Here is a 20,291-nt window from a genome sequence, read left to right as displayed (position 1 = left end):
TCAGAGATGTTGAAAGGCTACTACCTCATTAGCTCCTCTTCATGTTTTGTTCCTGTCTGTTGGAATGACCTACACTTCCCACATCAGAAAGAAATTTTATGCTGGTATCAACATTTGGGAGCCTCATAATAAAATCCATTTATTATGAACTATATTTTCATACAGTGTGGAGTGGATAGCCAAGCAACTGACTGCAGTTGCTATCATCACAGAAAAATTACCAACGCTTGCAAGATCTACTGCCTGGGGTAGAACACTTGCGCTGTACTACAGGTACTAACCCTGGTTAAAACCTGAAACCATGTGATCCATGAATTACAGATTTTTTTTACCCTCTGAGATGTGTACAGTTGGGATAAATATTTTAAACTGGAACAAGCAAATCAGTGCCCAACATGATTAAAAGTCAAGTAAACAAAATGCCTGCTGTACAAGATGATATTGCACTGTGGTGTTGTGTGGTTTGTAACAGTTCTCTCTGGAGGCCTGTAAAACGCACACGTGTCTAAATGGCTTTGGCGTGAGGTATAACACTGTAATTCTAGAGTTGTCCACTGTGCTTCATTAATCCTGTGGTCCTGTGAGATCTGAGAGTAAAAAGGGTTGCATTAAGGACTGGAAACAATCACAGGGCTCTTCTGACTTCCAGTGATAATCATCTTACTGGTTCCCTAGGGGATAACATCTACATCCTTAGAGTTTGTCATAACTTTCTACAGAGGTGTCCCAATTGAGCACAAGGATTTATGCTTCCAGGTGTTCTTTTTCCATACTTCATAAGAGACTACATCTACAACTTGGTGCTGTGATTGACTCTGTTCCACAGCAACACCTAGACATCTTGGCATTTTTTTTTTTGCTGCTCTACAAATTTCAGTGTCATCATCAAGTGCATCTCCTGCAGTACTTCTTAGCTGTTCTCAAAGCTTCTGAAGATTAGTGGAAGCTGACAGGGTATGTTTCTTCCACCATCTCATTTAATCTGCACAACAAATTGATCATTAAGAATAATCAGCAAAAGGCTGGGCTGTTTAACTCCCTTTGCCAACGCCGCTACACTTGACGACCAAGATGTGCGTTTCCTCTGTACAGAGATTGATGCCACTTAGCCAGTTCCTAGCACCGGTGGCAGGCTCTTTTCCTTAAGTGTGACTCAGTGCCAGAGGGAAGAGCCTGGCTCAAGGGCCTTCTGTGTCCACACAACTGCCAGCCACATCGTAGCTTTCTCAATTAGTTTCAGGAGCTAATCACATTTCTGAGGAGAAATAACTGAAGTAAGGTGCACATCAACTGTATACAGTTCTCTCAGAGTTCTGATATCTAATTCACTATTGTAACAAAAATATAGCAAGAGAAGTTCCTGCAAAGTAGAATGCTATGGCTTTTACACCTTCTCATCTATGACTAACATGTTGATTCAAGGACAAAATGCAGTTCTAAAACTGTTCCAAAGTGCCATCAGCCTTATTGCTTTAATTGAGGAATTTCTGCAGATGCTAGAGGAATCACTAAAGAATTCTCAACTTCTCCCAAGCATACATGTTTTAATTCTTTCCTTCCATACTGGCTCTTCTGGCTGCAATGTGCAGTCACTAGGGCATAGAAGTGACATGATGGACATCCAGGATAGTCAGGTCCATTTAAAATTTTTTACAGAATGTTGCAACAGACATATGAAAAGAGAAACACACAGGAGAATCTTAAAATGCATATAGAGGATTTCAGTAAGCAATCCTCCCAAAAATAGCTGTGTTGTTTTATTGCCAGGGGTGCACTATGTTACGCCTTGTTGCAAAAATATAAGATTTACTCTTCGAAAAATACTGGGGGCAAAAAAAAAGGAATGAAGCAGTGCAGATGCAGTGCCCTTGATAAATGGATGGCTGTCTGAAATGCATGAAGTTACTTGGCTTTAAAAAATGGAGCTGTGAGTGTTTCTAATTTAAGACATGGGCAGTATCAAAATTTCAACTGCACCTGACTGTGGTATGACCTCTCTGTTCTAATTTGTTTTTTGGAATGTCATTTACCTCGTACTGACTGTTCTCATTTAATCTTCTGATCATCACAGAGCTGATGGTCATGTCATAACAGCAATCTTTCTTAGAGGCAAGAGACCGTTTTGAATTAGTTGTCATACTTTTGTTCTACCTACAATGGGAAACACTGCTAATACTAAAACAGTATTTGGCCTATACCTTCAGAAGCAACACATGATTTTTGCTTGAGGAACTGAACACCAGATTCTAGCTTCAGTCTTGACTTGTGTAGCAAGCTTATTGCTTATTTTCTTATTCCTCTATGTGTCTAAGAGACTACAAATTTGCATTCTTGTTCCATGGGCTATTGCCAGCTCTAATCAGCTACTGCCAGGAAAGGAAGAAATCACACATATAAGATTAGATTTCATCCTGTTTCCATGTAAATTTTGTCATTGTTTGACAGTTGGGTGATGGATGGAAATGGAAAAGTTTCCTTTTCACAGCAGGGAAAGGTCTTCTATGCTGTCCTATGAATTTGGGACAGTTCATAAATATGAAGTCAGGTTTGGAGAGATCTTTGTGCTCAAAGTGCCTGGCATCACCTATGCAATCTCCCTTGTGACTCATCAGTCCACAGCAATTCTTCCTAAACAGGGACACATGTTGGAGTCACACTCCCTGAGACTCAGAAAGGGTATGAATAGACTAAATGTTAAATTCACCAACTAATCTGAACTTTTTTCACCCACCCAGTCTCTTGGTGATGTGGCTATATCCACTTTGGATGTCTGCTTTGCCAAGGCAATCCTGCCACTACCTCTTCACTTCCTGTGTGACGAATGCTTCTCTCAGGCCTTCTGAAAAACAAGGAAGAGTACCAAAGCCAGCTGTCCTCTGTCCTTTTGTCCTTGGCCCAGTATTTCCTTTTGTCCTTGGCCTATGCTCACCTTTTGAAGAGAAAACTGTCCTGTATCCACTTCAGACAATAACAGCTGCAGGGGAAATCACCATTAACACTGGTGAATTCAGAGCCTATGCTTTCCTGAAGCCATCTTTGATTCATCTGTGATTTCTCCCTCTTCCCATTCCAGACTCTGAGCCTTTTCTTTCCCATTCTGCCCTTTTAGTTGGAATGACCCTGTAGTAAAAGTTTACCCTGACCGTGATTAATCTCCTGAAAGCTCACTTTCTTCATATTCTCCCTGAAATCTAAGTTCACAAACTAGGTTCAACAGGAATTACTGTTGTTTCCTTCCAAGGGCTGAATGGTGGATCTTTTGCTCTTTTTCCCTTTGCTCTGTGGAACTCTACGAAATGCAATACCACATCCCTTGCATATGAACAAGACTGTCAGGCCCAAGCAAGTAATGCACAGCTGCTTACTGAAATACCACCTGCATTCAGGACTTCAGATAGCATGATTCTATGCACAACTTCACCATCCAGCTGAGACACAGGACTCGGATGCTGCTATCTGTTATTACCTGTAGGTCATTCTCAACCATCTTTCACTTGATATGCATCTCATATAATTTTATTTTTTCCTCCTGTTTTCTGTGTCATGGGGCTCTGACTTGCCTTTTGTATCTAGTCTTCCACTAGCTAACTGAATGGCATATATAGCTAAGTTTCATTAGGAGGACAGTTCTGACTCAGATGTTGGCTGAGAAGATTAGGTAAGGACGAAGCTATGGCAAATGGAAGCCCTGAAGACACTGTGATACGCAGTCTCTCAAATGAGATTTTTGGTGACCTACCACCTCTGTCTTTAGTGTTTGTTACTAGAAGTCTTCCATTCCTCTTCTGCCAGTCCCTCCATAACAGCAGTTATCCTGTCTATTCAAATTTCATTGTTCCTTACTGTAAAGGAAAAGGATTTCTATGAGGGCTTATAGCAATTACCTTTTCAACAGACTTGACAGAAATTTAATTAATCTCTCTTCTTTGGAGCAAACAACTGTTATTCCACTAGTACCGTTGTGTAAATGTAACATAAGAACGTCTTACAGAGGAACTGAAAAAAACTAGCAAATTTGGTGGGGTGCAGGGGGGGAGAGGGGGTAGAGAGAGAGATGCATGCAGGTAATAAATAAGCATCTATTAGTGCTATGTAAATACCACAAACAATTAAATCAGAAAATTCTCAATTCCATTCCTAGATGACCTAGTGAGACTACCACTGGATTAGCATGATAAATATTGGTCTTCTAACTTTGAAGAGACATTGAAAGAAGATTTTTTTTTTTTTTTAAGAAACAGACTAAAGCATGGAATGCAATAATAGTTATAAAGAATATTCCAAATAGTGAAAGGGGATGTCCTGGATGATTTAGGAAGGGGTTGAAGAAGTAGTTGTTATGCACCCTTCTAAATACCAGAGAAAAGGGGAGGAATAAATGGGAAATGAATAGTTTATGGCAATGAAAGGGATGAAATCATTATAAAATGGAAGGAAGTTCAGGTAAGATGTAAAGAAAAATTTATGACCCTGGATATAAGTTTGCTAAGGGATTGTTGTGCTGCCCTGTAGGCAGTTGGCACAATCAGCATTGCAGCATTGTATTATGATCTTTCCCTAGATGGTTTATTGGACTACATGCATAGAAAGAAGGTACTAGTACTGCCTTCCATTCCTCTTATTTGCAAACAGTATCACTTGTAGGAAAATTTTAATTTTCCTCTAGAAAGCTCTTAGAGGTTATATAATCTCAAATTAATGCCTTTTCAGGAGATATGATGTTCCTTGGGTGGAATATAATAAGAGCTTATAAGGAGGGAAGATGACACATCAATCTGCCAAGATGGACAGGCTAGCGAGATTCATAAGAGAAATCAGATTTAGTTCATGGATGTAGCAGAAATATAGCCTCTGCATGGTTGCAGGTTAAATATGTATGAAGTTAAAAGAGAAAACCTGGAGTACTGAAAATACTTAAATTACCTCAAAATTACTGGTGGTAAAATGTATAGGTGGACAAGTTTTAGCTTCTAGACTCTTAAAAAGAAAACTTTACATGACACTACATTTTTTAATTGATCATGATGTCCACACACAGGGAAATGGAGTAAAAAAGTGAATGCAACCTGTTTTATATAGTGGAATTGTTGTTTACAACCTGAGCTCCAGAACAGAAGAGCAGAAGACACTAACTCACTGCAGACCCACCACAGTGGCCCCACCAGCAGCCCCCCAGTGATATGGCTGGGACAGGAGGCAGTGACTGCCAATGCCGCAGAACGGCTGTTGTGCTGGGGCTCTTTGCCCTTGAGAGCTGGTGGTAATCATGCTCCATGAACCAGAAGGGTACTTCAAAGTTTTATTACGATAATTTAAAACCTTAAATAATGTAGGGGCTGTCTCAGTTGCATGAGGTCAACTGATATTGATGGGAAAGGAATAGATGACTGTGACAGAAGTAATCCGAAGAGGATGGGCACAAAGCCTTGTCCATTAATAGCCCATGACTCTGCAGTCCTCCCTGCCTCAATGACTGCACATGGACAGCAGGGACAGGACCTCCACCATTCCTCAGTACAACTGAAGGCAAAACTCATTAACAGTAGCGCAACATTTTCTGCCCTTTGCACAATGTACATGATAGAAACGGACAAGGTGAGTTTCCTGCCTGAGCCCAGATAACTAGTTTACTAATATTATAGAATGGACCGGCTTTCTTGGAGGTTCTCTTGGCTTCAGAAACATAGAAAAGCAAGTGAAGAGCATGCAGATATCTCAAGAGACACTCTCTTGAGTATGTTAAGCTAGATCAGGGATTCCCCAAGGAGTGGAAACTAGTGTGCCTCCTGGTGATGCACAGGGCCTGTTAAAGATGCCTCAGTCACAGGGCATCTCTCAATAGCTGCGATTCTTGGACTTGCAGAAATGGAAACTGCTGAGGCAGCTGCCACCCCAGGAATGGTGGTACCAAAGAAAAAGTGATTTGGAAGCCCTTCATTATAGGAAACAAAACAGATTTGTTCTCCTACTATTTCCCTGCCTGTGCTCTTTTACAGTACTTTAAATCTGTGGATGTTTTATATCTAATGGAACTGGCAGGTCTATTCCTGAGCATACGCACAGCCTCAGTGTGTTTTAACTTCAGTTACTAATATAGTGGACAAAAAAAAAAGGTTGTTTAAGTCTGAACTGTTCCAACTTTCAAAGACAAACATGAAAAATAAGAACAAGCTGATTAATACTCTACTTTGATTTTTTCTCATTACATTCCAGCTCTTTTGTCTCCCATTTTGTACATTTTGTCTCCATTCACCGAACTCGGTGGCATTGTTATAAAGCAAACTAGTAACTTCCCAAACATAGATCCAAGGTAGGAAACTGACACTTTAATTTTGAACAACAGAAGAGAACAAATAATCTATTCAAGATACCCATCCATCACCCACGATTCAACATCCTCGTTCCACAGGGTAAGCAATGGTCTCTGCAAATGAGAAAGGTCACATAGCCCAGGTACTTCACTGGGACATTCTTCTCTCTCACATAGTTGTAATAGGTCACTGTCAGCTAGAGTAACTCAGATTTGTTGTGGAATCATTGGCTTTGTACTACAAGCAAGAAGTGCAAATAAAAGAGTGTGCAGTTGCTACTGGGAAAGGTGGAACTAGTAGGATGCTTCAGACAGTACAGCAGCAGTAATCAAAGCAGGCCCTGGAGTAACAGAAGAGTTTACTTCTATAGTCACGAAAACCTAGTAGTTGAGGCGTCATCAAACATACAGCAAGGCAGTTACTGTCTTTATAGCTCACTTACAGCTGCCCTCAGAAAGGCAACCGATACTGCCCTTTTTCCCTGTTCCTGAGGTATGCTGTGTGTAACCTACAAATACCTCATCAATTGCTTTAAGGAATTTTGGTGTTCCCCGTAGCTGACACTGTGCAAATCTGTGCAAATTCACGAGCCAGGAAACTCCTATGCATCTGTTTGAGCCTCTTTGGACCTGTCTGTGAAGACTGTAAGTGCAGGGAAGGTCAGAAACATAAGGAAGAGCTTTATTAATGTTTCATCAGGGAGAAAAGATAACAAATGAGAGAGAGGTTATTGTAGAACTTAAAACAGATGTTGAATAGCTGGTAAAATCATGGCATCAATATTGAGATCTGAGATATGAACCCGCTGTGTGATGTATGTGTCACATCTTTTAACCCAAAGCATGATGCAGAAAACAGAACAGACGTGACCACTACACAGCTAAGATTTCTGGTATTTATGGATAACCCTGGAAACATCATCAAAGAAAAATAATTTATCAGACATGTGATGCCAGCTTTTAGGGGAAGTTTTTGACAGGAAACATTCCAGCCCTAAAGAAAGAGCTCCACGTCATGGTCCATGGCTTGTAGCTTGAAAATCAATGAGACAGGCAGCCTGAAATAACCCCAGCTTAGAAGGACTGATTGAAGAGAGATGGGAAGCAGAGCCATGGCACTTTGGTAGTGTTTGGAGGGCTGAGGGTGTTAGGTAAGATCCAGATCTCCTGACATTAACTACTAACATGGGACCTAGGTGCAGGTAAGAAGGCCAGAAACTTTGTGTTTAGGACTTAGCTCCAGGCTGGGCAGGTAAGTTTCCCCAGCTTGTACCCAAGCACAGGGGAACAACGCTCCAGGAAACTGGACAGTTGTCTCCAGCCTAAGTCCTGTTGCGATCCAGACAGAAAACAGATTTGCAAACATTTACTGCTATTACATACCCTGTGAATCTCAGTCCATGAAAAAGAAGGCTAGAAGTGATTAAAGGAGACTAGCCTGCTCAGTATGCAGACATATGATGAAATATACTGCACAATTCTACAGAATTTTCATCCTCTGAATGAAATTAGAGTTGTGAATTTCCAAGACTTTCAAAGACATTTTATAGGCTTTTAAGTACTCCCAGAAGGATTAGATTTAAGCCTCAAAACTCCCAGGAAGCACACAAGAGATTCCTCTCAATTCTTACGCCCTACAGAGCCCCTAAAAATAATATATTTTTGGTATTTGCCTAGTCATTTCTTCTTTTAGAGCGTTACTTCAAAGAAGTGGATTTGAGATGTGGAGTATTACACTTAGTGCAGGTGTAGTTCTGGATGTCATAGCAATTGTCTTGAGTAACACTCTAGGTTTTTGATTTTCATTTTACATTTTACCATGCCGCTACAGCAGGAAACAGAAAATACAAATAATTCCTTCACATGAATGATTCATTAGTGTACTATTAGCTAATTTGAGGGATAGAAATGTCATGGAGATCCAAAAGAGCTAGATATTTTGAACTGAATTATCAGTGGTGGGCTTATGGGTAAACTAAACTTACATCTGCCATCCATTAAAATAATTATGATAAGAAGAGAACAATTAAAATTCGGCTCTAAGTAGCAGACTAAGAATAATTTAAAAGAGCATGGCACTACTCAGACTCTCCTGTCCCCAAAGCAAGGATCTATGAACCATGCTTTTCAAATTTTTCCAAACAAATAAATGCTTAGTGCTTACGTTAGTGTTTTTACTAGGTTGCAGTTCAGCCTCTAGGCAGGTCAGTGGAAAAATTCCACAAATTGCAACTCGTACGCTACGTAAAATATGTATGTAAACAATGTCTTCCCTCTTTTACACTCTGAGGAACTGGGTTTGTGAAGGAAAACCACATTCTACAAAGGCCTCCATTTAACCAAAGAGGGAGAATTTTGCCTTTTCAATTTGAAAATAGACTAAGTGTGTTGCTACTCTAATTGAAGAAGTCAGTGAGAGTTTTTCCACTAAGACAGGATTTCCCCCAACAAGTTAAAATTACTAATAATTTAAATTTTGCAGAAACTCCTGGAATCTCAAGGAGTGATTCCTGCCATCACTGTCTTTGCTGTGGGCTTGATTTACATCATTATGTCAAAACGGACAGGGATCTGGTCAGGGGACATATATTTGTACATAGCTCACTGCCTCAAAAGCATATGTAGAAGTTGATGTTTTTCAGGATGTGACATTACCTTTTAAGACATTCTAATCCTAAAATAGAACTACAGATCATATCCTCAATAGCGTCTTGGTGATTCTTGTGCAAAAAATGTTACTAGTCACCAAAACCCAGTATTTTGACATGACATACATTCACAAAACAGCCTCCTGTAGGCTTCAAAACTTCCCAGATGCCTTTGGACCCAGTACCATGGTCTGGTTACAACTATGCACTGAATGAGCCATTACAATTTTCTCTGTGCAAAGTCTTAGCATCAGCAAAGGCACAATAACATGACTTAATGTTTAGCTTTCTCTCACGGTGAGCTAAGTAGCATCCCCTTAGCTTGTGAACTAAAAAGACAGTCATTCAGGCCCACCTGAAGTGTTGTCACAAGTTTCAGTGCAGTAACTTCACATGTATTGGGGCCCTAAATGTCTGCCACTGAGCACGTGAACATGTACGCAGGTCTGACAGCTGTGATCATTGGATAGAAGCCCTACAGGTATCTGCATAATATGCAAATCCTGAGGAGGTGTGCATAGTCAGAGCACATCAGATCCCACCAAGGACAGCCAGCATGCAGGTTGTGGTGCTATCCTTGCATGCCCTGTGTTTAGTCAATAACGATGAGGTTACTTTTGAGGAAAATACCTTTGTGTCTCATTCCAGGGAATGTTCACAGCCAAATGCAGAGAGATGTGCCTTTGCCACTAACAGTGAAGTGCCCGTCTTGTTTAGAGACGTAGCTGAAGACACATCCTGGATCCTCCTTAATTATTTCATTCCTCTCCTTGTTCTATTCTTTACAGTATTTTTTGCAAGTGTGTATGTTGCTTTGACGCTAAAATTCAGAATTGCGAGGAGGTCATGTTGTCTACCTTGACTTTAATAAGGCTTTTGATACTGTCTCCTATAACATCCCCACAGAAAAACTGACAAAGTACAGGTTAGATAATTGCACGATGAAGTGAACTGAAAACTGGCTGAATGGCCAGGCCCAGCACAAGTCCAGTTGGAGGCAAGTCGCTACTGGTGTACCCCAGAGGTCAATACTGGGGGCAATACTGTTTAACATCTTCATCAATGACCCAGATGATGGGGCAGAGTGCTCCCTCAGCAAGTTCACAGATGATACAAAACTGAGAGGAGTGGCTGATACATGAGATGGTTACACTGCTATTTAGAGGTACCTGGATGGGCTGGAGAATTCATCTGAGAGAAATCTCATGAAGATCAACAAGGATAAATGCAAAGCTCTACATTGGGGGAACTCCAATGCAAGGTACAAGTATATGCCGGAGGCTGACTGGCTGGAGAACAGCTCTGCAGAGAAGGACCTGAGGGTCCTGGTGGACAACAAGTTGATCATAAGACAGCAACATCTCATAGCAAAGGCGGCCAACAGCCTCCTGGGCAGCATTACGAAGAGCACTGCCAGCATGTGGAGGGAGGTAATCTTTCCCCGGAACACAACACTGGTGAGGCCACACCTGGAGTACTGTGTCCAGTTCTGTGTTCTTCAGTACAAGAAAGAGATGGACTTACTGGAGTGAGTCCAGAGAAGGGCCACAAAGGTGACAAAGGGATTGGAGCACCTCTCACATAATGAGAGGCTAAGAGAGCTGGGACTGTTCAGCCTGGAGAAGAGAAGGGGGATCTTATTCATGTGTATAAATACCTGATGGGTGAGAATGAAGAAGAATGAGCCAGGCTCTTCTCAGTGGTGCCCAGACATAAGACAAGAGACAATAGGCAAAAAATAAAACCCATGACATTTCATCTGAACAAGAAAACACTGTTTTACTGTGAAGCTGGTCAAACATGTTGCCCTGAGAGGTTGTGGGGTCTCTGTCCTTGAAGATATTCAAAACCTGACTGGACATGGATCAGTGAAACCTGCTCTAGACCCTGCTTGAGCAGGGGGGTTGGACTAGATGGTCTCAAGAGGTGCCTACCAATCTCAACCATTCTGTATGACTCTGTGTGAAAGAGGAAAAATGACTAGTGTGCTTTATGATTATACACAGGCCTACTTATTCAATTCAAATGTACATTTCTGATGCTTGGAAGGTTACTGCATTTCTTTTACAAGAGGCAAAATATATCATCAACATCCTGAAGAAGGATGCAGGTGAACAGTGAAAACCGTCATGCATGGACATGCCTGGTCCATTTGCTTGCCACATGTTTCAGCAGCACTTGCACACAGGCAGCTAGTGCTTTTGTTTTCAACAGCAAAGCTCTGCATATTCTATTGAAGTAGCTTCTGTTCATTATCAATCTTGTTCCCTTCTTCTTGCATAAAAAACTAACATAGAAGTGTAGAAAAAATAAGCCCTTCTTTTCTACGTAAATTGGATATGCCAAGGTCAGAATCAGAGCATCTCGTTCTCATCTCTGTATATGAATTTAACTCCCACAATCTGCAATCTTTAAAATCCAAGCTCATGTTAGTAGTTACAAATGTGGTTTACTCATACTGGAATGTTAAACATTAAATAGCAGCACAGTATTTTTAACAGAATGACTCTTGTTTCCCCTCGCAAGTGCTGGACAGGGGTACATTTAATAAATAATTCATTTCATCATTATCCTAATTATATAATTCATTTCTGAAGACACAGGCCCAACTTCACTCACAAATAAAAGCTTGCTTGAAAAAAGAAATATATTAGTCTTATCTTGGTAGCTTTTCCTGGATCTCCTGCCACAGACTCAAGTTCAACATGATAAAAGTCAAGTTCAGTTTTCCTTTGCTTTCTGTCTCATTTCCTTCTCTGTATAAAAATGCTGCCGTCTTTTAATTAAAACACCAAGACCTTTTAATTGCTCTTTCTGTTCTTCTCTCCTTTACATACTAACAAGTACTTCACCTCCCTTCATTCCTTTGGACATAGCCCTTGACTATTTTCTGCCGCCATTTCTCACTCTGCCTCTTGCAGCTTTCCTTTCTGGATGTCTCCATCTTGCAGCTCTTGACATTCTCCATTTCAATTCTAACACTGGGTTTCTGTCACCCTGCATTACAGATATGTCCCAAAGGCCTTGGCAGCTTCCCTTTGGCTCTTCCTGTCACAGGACCACTTTGGGGTGTGCTGCTGAAATTAGTGATACTTTTGGCCATGAACTTTGAGGAGCTTGGGAGTTTGTATTCAATATCCTATTCTTGAAAGCACTTCCATAGCACGATCGAAATTCCCCTTTCATTTTCTGATGACAACATGCTCTCCTTCTCGGCAGTCAAATGTCTGATGTATTTCCATGACCATCCAACCAAACAACAAACACCTGGACATGAATACATTCCCAAAATATAGGCTTTGTGGAGATGAAAGGGGATGGTATAGTGACAAATGTGTCCTGATTCACTGTAGGAAGCTAAAAGAAAATAGCTATAACCCTTGTTCCTTCAGTAAAGGCTTAAAGAATAAAGATAAGTTTGCTCGGCTTTCTTTACCGCCCCCCCCCAGAAAGGCCACTTGACATCCAGTTCTGTCTTTTCGCTTTGGGCTTGCTCCGGCAAATCTTTCCAAATCTTTTCTACTGACTGAGCTGTTAGCGAATTCTAGCATGCCATGGCGGGGTTCCAGCCAACGGCTTGCTTGCTTCTTCCAAAAGAGGGAAGCTTTGTTCTTCTTTCCATAACTCCTTCCTGGCCACACAGTCTCCCTCCCCACTCTCTTGCACATCCCCAAAACTCCTTTGAACCAACGTACCAAATAGATGTTTTTTTTTTTTTTTCTAATTTTTAGTTTTCTGTCAGGTCAGTGAATTGAATGGACTCACAGAAGGATTCAGCAAACGCCAGAGCTCATGCAAGGTACCTCACAGGAGTTTGTTGAGGCCAGGGAAGTGTAGGTGAGGAATCTCCTCTTTTTACGACAGTAAGCTGTGAGATCAGCTCTCCCTTTCTTGTGAAATGGCAGCATGAGACTACTTACAATAGTTAACTCTGTACCTGAGAATATGCAGTTGCAGCTTTGGGCTTGCAATTTGCAACTCTTTAACCCACTCCCCAAAACAGGGAGAAAGAGATACAAGAATCTATAAACACATAAGTTATTATCTCACAGCTCTTTATAACTTCATTACCAGATAATGGTGCTAATCCTTCCAAATCCATTCTCGTTATTTATAGAAAAGCTTACTCTAAATGTATGCAATCTATACTTTTCATATAGAGTTCCATCAAATTGTTTTTAAAGGTTATTTCTTTTAGAAAGAAAGCTAAACCACAATGATAATCTCATCAGCTAAAAGTACATTTCCACTCATACCTGTGATCATACTTGATATGATTAACGGCAGAATGATGAGTTTGAGCATTCTCATCAGCACTTCCCCGGGAAAGGAAAAGTAGAATTTATCCAGGTTAGACAGTTTGCCATATTCCCGTACGAGCATGCCGACTCCAATACCTAAAAGGCACACAAAAAATGTGACACAAATTAGCAGTAATTCATAGTAGAGACATGGGAAAAAAGGAGGAAAAATAGAAGACCAGTAAAACAAAAAAAAGCGAGCAATAGACATGTTTTTACAGACATGGTGGAACTTCTAAAGCAAATTAGAGAAGAGATGTTTCCTTTTTTGTTCTATATATTGATGACACGCACAGTAATAACACACATAATTCTGAACTTGAAGGATGCCTTTAGGTATGTCTTTGGAAAAATCTTGATTATGCCCTCTGATTATCAGTCCAGTCCAGCAGTGACTTTTTACCTGCTTTCACTAGCTCTAGAAGACCCATAACTGGCATTATAAAAAATCAATATAATATAAAACCACAACCAAACATTAAAGAAAGTAAGTGATATGATATAAATATTTTACGTATTTTGTATTGGTGAAAATATGACTACCCAGCGACAATACTTTCAGTAACTGCTACTCTACATAATTAGAAAAGAGTGTGACTACAATCACTAAATTAATCTAATAATTTCCAGGAAATTGATCAACAAAAATACTCTCAGCATATTTCACACTCATTCCAGTACATGACTGATCTACAAAATACCAGACAATAAGTATAATCAGTGATTGAGCCATGGCACAAGGCACCTTGATACTTCCTCTTATCTTTGGATTAAATGAGTTATCAGATAGTTCTAGCTTCTGAGACAAATCACACATAAGAGCTCCACCAAAAGAAAATAAATCATAGGCCAAAGACAAATTTCTTCATTTTGAGAGGCAATACCGTTATTTTCCATTTCAACATGATTTTCGAATGAAAATCACTGGTATAGGAAATGTGTTCATCAGTATTTAGAAACCATTATGACTGTTATTTCACATACAATTTTGTAACAGTAACAAGAGAAAGTTAGAAAGTTAGCAGAATAAATCTGCTTATGCACTGGAAATGGACATATATAGAACTTTTTGGTCCTTGTCTCTCAATAACTAAGTTCAACTGGAATTTTCTTCCTGGGAATTATAATGCATAGAAAGAAGTGTGGCTGAGCATAAACATATTTCACATGGTCACCGTGATTTTAACATCATATTGATTAAAATGTAAGCAAGGATAGACAAAAGTCTTATAAAATGTTAATTTCTCTACATGAATGCTACTGATATTCCATCATTTCTGAAACTAATTCTTACATGTGCAATTACTTCTAACAACCACAAAACACCCTATAGTAGGCAAAGCCTCTAGTATATATTAGGATTTTTCCTTTCTTTTCATTTCTCTCTTTTTCATTTATGGAATAATGCATTTTTTAAAGAGCAAAACATCACTTTTCCTGCTTGCCCTCTTCATCTTTTCTGTTTCAACCATTCCACCTTTCTTCTACTCCATGCTAAATTGTTTTTCTTTCTTTTCATCCCCTCTCCTTGCTTTTCGTTCTTGCCCGTATGGCTAAGTTAGGTTATGATTTTTACCACAAGAGCAATCTTCTACTTACAGCTCAATGGCATGTACCGCTCAAGGTCCAGACTTCTGCAATACTGGGCAGAAGGGAAGCACGAAGGTGGAAAAAACAATACAATCTCATGTCTTTAATTTTCTAAGGCAAATATCTCCTTGCAACTGTGCACAGTACAGCACATGCTGTATAGCGTGGCATCTACATTTTCTCTCCCAGTAGCCACTAACACAGAAAGCGAAAGGTGCAGTCTGGGTCCCTGGGATTGCAACACATGAAGAGGCCACAGCACACTTCTCTTGTTTGAACGCATATGAAACAAGACATGCCTCGACTCCTTGGCACTACTTCTCCCAGGTACTACATAGTCTTTTTACAAGCTTTGTAACAGACAGAAAATCCTTCAAAGAAAGGCTGTAAATGCAGACGAAGAGAAGTGAGGGGTGAGGGTAAGAAGAACAAGAGAAGAAAAACAGAGCGGAAGAAAACCGCTGAAAACGAGCATACCAAGAGAAACTTGTTGGCATCCATCTTTCAGGTAGTCCCAGGAGTCCCAGTATAAAAAGCTAGAGGGAATACATGCTTCCTCTGTATGGGATGGCCCATTTTCTGTTGTGTTACCCAGGGAAAGGGGGGCAGGAAGTACTGCAAGGGGATAGCACCTGGCTGCACTGCATCTAGCACTCGATCCATCACATTTGCCAAGCCCAAGGCTTTCCAGGGCCTAGGAGATGATGGGCTGTGTGTAATAAGGTGGCAGAACCAGTCTGGCCCGTGCAGTGAGTGAACCAGAGAAATAGGTAAAATGTGTCTTGGGAGACCATTATGTTGTAGGTTCTGCATATCTGCAAAGCTAACTCTGTGACATTTGCATATCTGGTGAACACTCATTTATCACCATCTGCCCTACATCTACAGTATGTCTGTTTGCATATTGCTATTGTTCTGAAATGTTGTCTAAGGAAAAGTGCAAATTATTTGCATAGGAACAACTACAGGACTACTACGTTTTTCTTCAAGTATTGTGCTGCAGTTCATGACACAGATTTGGAAACGAGTAAGAAAACAAACACACAGCCTGTCCAAACAAATTCCATAATCTCTGGGCTCATCTATACTAGCATACATGGGGAATGTCACAGATTGTCCTACAGCTATTGTAAACTTGTAAAAATTCGCTGTCCTCTCAGCAGCCACCTGAGCAAACAAATGTGGAGACTATTTACAGTTTTTCAGGGAGTGATGCTTAAATCCTGAAGCCTTTTTTGTATAATTTTGTGGGGGCAACACAATTCAGATCTTGAATTTGAAAACTCAGAATGCCTGAGTAGCTGAATCTGTTCAGGACATGCAGTATGAAGTGACTGTAGTTACTTGCTTTACATCATTACCATTGTGGGGTAGATGCTCTTCAGAACCTGATTATATCTTCAATAACAAGACAGCATGATACTATGCATCTTTACCTTCTTTACCTTCACTCACAGGTAAAACAACTGGCAATTTAGAAACAGATAACTGAAGTCCACACATAGACATGCCTAGTCCTATTTCTCACTGAAGGAGAATATAAACCAGATAAAATCGGTATCTAACAGGTAGGACTCCCTAACGTGCTATTTGCACTCATGGATGACAACACTGATATGGGATGCATGGTGTTAATTGGTAGGGAGTTCTCACTTCACCAGTGTGCACGACACTGCAGAAACAGCACATCGCCTTCAGCTCCCACTGACTTTTTTACGGGAATGAACCTTAGGAATGAACCATAAAGACAATGAGAAAAGAAATCCAGTGTATATTTCTGGAGAACAAAGAACCTGTTTTGTAAAATGATCTGTTCTGGATTGCACCATGTCCGCCTCTGAAAAAAGTTGTGGTATTTATTTTTCCTGTTTTCATATAATTCCAGCATGTAGAAACTCCCTTTCACTGGAGCAGAGTTAGTGATTCTGGTTGATAATGACAGACATTGGGGAAATTATAGGAATTTTGCTTTGATATGGCATTGAAAGAAGAAAAAACGTGGGCACGTCTCATGGTTCGAACCTGATATTATTTAATTGTACTGCAGCAACATGGATTGTACTATTAACAAAGTGATTAAGCTCTTCATAATTTCACATGATATGCTGTTCACGTGACAGACTAAAATACAATTATTTCTATCATATCAGTGGGTCTTAATTGGATTATCTTTAGAGCAGATGATGCATGGGACTGAAAAGGCTGGCAAACAAAGTTCACTGACTTGATTTGAAACACAATGCAAAACATTCAATATAAACATATCAAGTTGCAGCACAGGCAGGCAAGATTTTTGCAGTCTGTGATACAGTCTGAGTCCTTTTGTAATATTTTATAAAATCAATTTTTTTTCTGCTCTCTCTAGAGTTTCTGTAATATCACTGGCTGTCTCTTAACTACAAAGAAATACACGGTACCAACTACAGAACGCTAAATAGAGGATGTAGAAGAAATTCTTACTTATAATAATACTTATAAACTTATTATTTCAGCTTATTAATTCAGCTCTCTTTGGATTATTTTTAATATTTTCTACTGTTATGCATTTTAGTGTCTTACTTGACAATTAATATTCCTTCTAATGAACATACTGAAAAACCCCAAGATTCTTAGAAAACTGCAGGCAACTACTGAGGTATGATTTAGAGTCTTTGGGGCACAATTGCATGGCAACTGATCTTAACTCTCTGGATGCTGGTGTTGCCCAGACTGCAAGCTTGCTTACAAAGATACATGAAGAAAAGTCCTCTCAGAAATCTTCCAGAAGAAGAAAGTTGCCAAGTCAAATCTTGGTCTACTGAAAAATATTTAGCAGGAATGTAATGGAGGAAGGTGTGTTCATTCCTCCGCAGTGGTGAGACCCCCTGTGTCCTCTCTCTGATTAACCTGTGGAGGGTGCAGCAGTTGTAAATTCCTTCACACAAATGACATGCTGTCCTCTGACTGCAGTGTGAGGAAAGTCTGGGTGGACAGTGACTCCCTGTGATGGACCTTCAGGAATGAAGGCAAGGTGGAGCATTGGCCAGAGGGGTAAAAACCAGCTTCTCCAGTGTGGGGTACTCCCCTTCCTCACAGCAGGTGCGAGGGCCGCTGCAAGTGGCAAAGCCACATAACTCCTGCTACATTCTGTGCTGCGGGAGCCTGTAGCAAGGCTGATAACACAGAGCAGCCTGTAGCAGTCACTGATAACACAGAGCGGCCTCTCTGCAATGCAGCCCTGCACAGGACCCACCCCACCCTTAGTCAAACCCAGGGCGGTTATTTCATTCAGCCAGGAAAAGGGAAATAATGGCCATTCTCCTGTGGCTAGGAGTGACCACAGTTCTGCTGAACGCTGAACCAGTGTTGCCGCAGAACAGCAATGTGCAGATGGCTAACCAGTTTGATAATTTAACAGCTTCTCCTGCTGGACTCTTAGTTTCCTCTCATTTATCTAAATATGCTGTAGATGAATTTCATGTCTACATATCTTCCAAGTATTTTCAGTATGCAGATGTAACTTCTAGCTGAGAAAGCCAAGATAAAAGAATACAGTTGAAGGAAAGAAAAAAAATTCATGATTGTGCTTCATCTGTGTATGTGTCTCAGTACACTAGTGAGGACTGCCGCACAGAACCTACCTACAGAACAGTCCATTAACATACAGAAAAAAAATACAGAGCAGTGTTGTGAAGAATTCGTTCCTTGGTTAGTCCTTAACTCTGTTAAGATAAATTAAGTTGTATCAGAGATACAATTTGCCTCCTTCACAGCTTTTCAGCAAATGCGGTGACTCATTAGATTTGTGAAGTTAAGTACAGTACTTACAACCTTAACATAATAAACACTATATTATAAAGATTATGCCATAAATTAAGTCATTTGGGGAAAATGACAGTTCTTTCCCAGCAGCTATACCACCCACATTTCTTCATGAATTTGGATGTGTCCTGGTGAAAGCACCTATTCTGTTGGGGAATACTGTATGAAACTCATCAAGGCTTCAGGAAAAGTGAACTCAAACTGGAACACACGCAAAGAAGGATTGTGGAGTGATGAAAAGAATGAGGAGCCTACCTTCTGAAAGGATATTAAAGAGCTTAGTTTGTCAAACAGGATGAGTGAGGTAGAAATACAGAAAATGGTTGAATAGCAGAGAAAGAGCAATGTTTTAACAAATGGATGCACACTGAACCACAATACATTTAGACTGGAAACTGAAAGGCTTTCAACAATCAGACTGATCAATATAGCTTCCTAGGAGGACGAGCAGCACCAAGAAGCCTATCCAGCTTTAAGGTGGAGCATGATGTGTCACAGAAGTTTATATAAAATGGCGTGACCTGAAGCAGCAGTGGACTAGATGTGATAAACCAGGAGGTATCTTTCTGTCTCATATTCCTGCATTTTACAGTAAAATTGAAATGTAATATGACAACGGTAACTCTCCCTTCTTCTTTTGAAGACCTTCCCCATGACCCCTTTCAGCTGTCACTTCTAAACCCACTACCATTCTCCTTCACCCCACCCACCTGTAACTTGGGTGCCTTCTTTAACTACGACCTCTCTCCTCTGCAGTCATCCAGATGTGTACAGGTCTTGTTGCTTCCTCCATGTCTCCAAATCCACTCAATTTTATAAAATAGTGCTTTCATTTGGACCCCTTTTGTCACTCATTTCAGATACTGTCATGTCTCCATTTCTGGTGTTCCTAGCGTCTAACATTCTGCTTACATGGCCTAACATATTACAACACCAATGGCACCATTCGAATGCCACCCAAAAAAATTTGAGCTTCTCACCCTTTCCTGCAAAAGCCCAGTGATCTTCTGTTCTCTTTCCACACACATTGCTTGCTGTCCCAAAGCTGTATGAGCATCTTTGTACATCCTGTACAGCCCAAGAGACACTAGCTCAGCAGAGCACATCAGGAAAAATACATCATCTTTTAAGACCCCTGAAACACACAGGAAACTAAATGGTTGGCAATGGTATAAGAAAGGTGAAAGGCTATTAATTGGGAACATCTGCCAGGTTCTGACCCTTGTTACAGCTTCTGTTTTAAACTGTGATGAGAGGAAAGGACAGCAAACAGGACACACTGTTCTAGCTATCCCCTTGCTGGAAGGGCACTGGAATGATTCTGACTGCAATAAATTGAGATAAGCAGCCAGAAAGGCAATTCAGTGGAAACTAAAGAGAGACAGATAGTGACATGCAGCAACATCATTATTCTGAAACTAATGAAGACATCAAACCGTGGAGAGATCAGAGATATGACCTAGAAAATTAGTTCAGATTAAGCAAGGCCAGGTTGTTTATAGTTCCAAAAGCATGAAAGGACCAAGAAACGGCTGCTTTCCAATATATTGGGAAAATACTTAGATTATATATAATCCATAGAAATTGTTATCACATGTCACATTTAATCTTCTGGCGTGCTATCGGGTTCTCATGGACTGT

At 40.4% G+C, this 20,291-nt stretch overlaps 1 protein-coding gene across 2 annotated transcripts in view; it reads right to left on the bottom strand.

Moving 5' to 3' along the window:
* Window positions 1-20,291, bottom strand: part of SLC1A1 (solute carrier family 1 member 1) — a 57,877-nt gene that overhangs the window by 30,326 nt on the left and 7,260 nt on the right. For both annotated transcript variants that reach the window (XM_082335738.1, XM_082335739.1), the window contains exon 2: window positions 13,215-13,355. In XM_082335738.1, coding sequence (XP_082191864.1) covers window positions 13,215-13,355 — 141 coding nt within the window. The remainder of the gene's footprint in view (window positions 1-13,214; window positions 13,356-20,291) is intronic.

The sequence above is a fragment of the Platalea leucorodia genome (assembly GCF_965183815.1).
Source record: "Platalea leucorodia genome assembly, chromosome: Z".
Taxonomy (NCBI): Eukaryota; Metazoa; Chordata; class Aves; order Pelecaniformes; family Threskiornithidae; genus Platalea; species Platalea leucorodia.
This window is presented reverse-complemented; position numbering and strand designations above follow the sequence as displayed.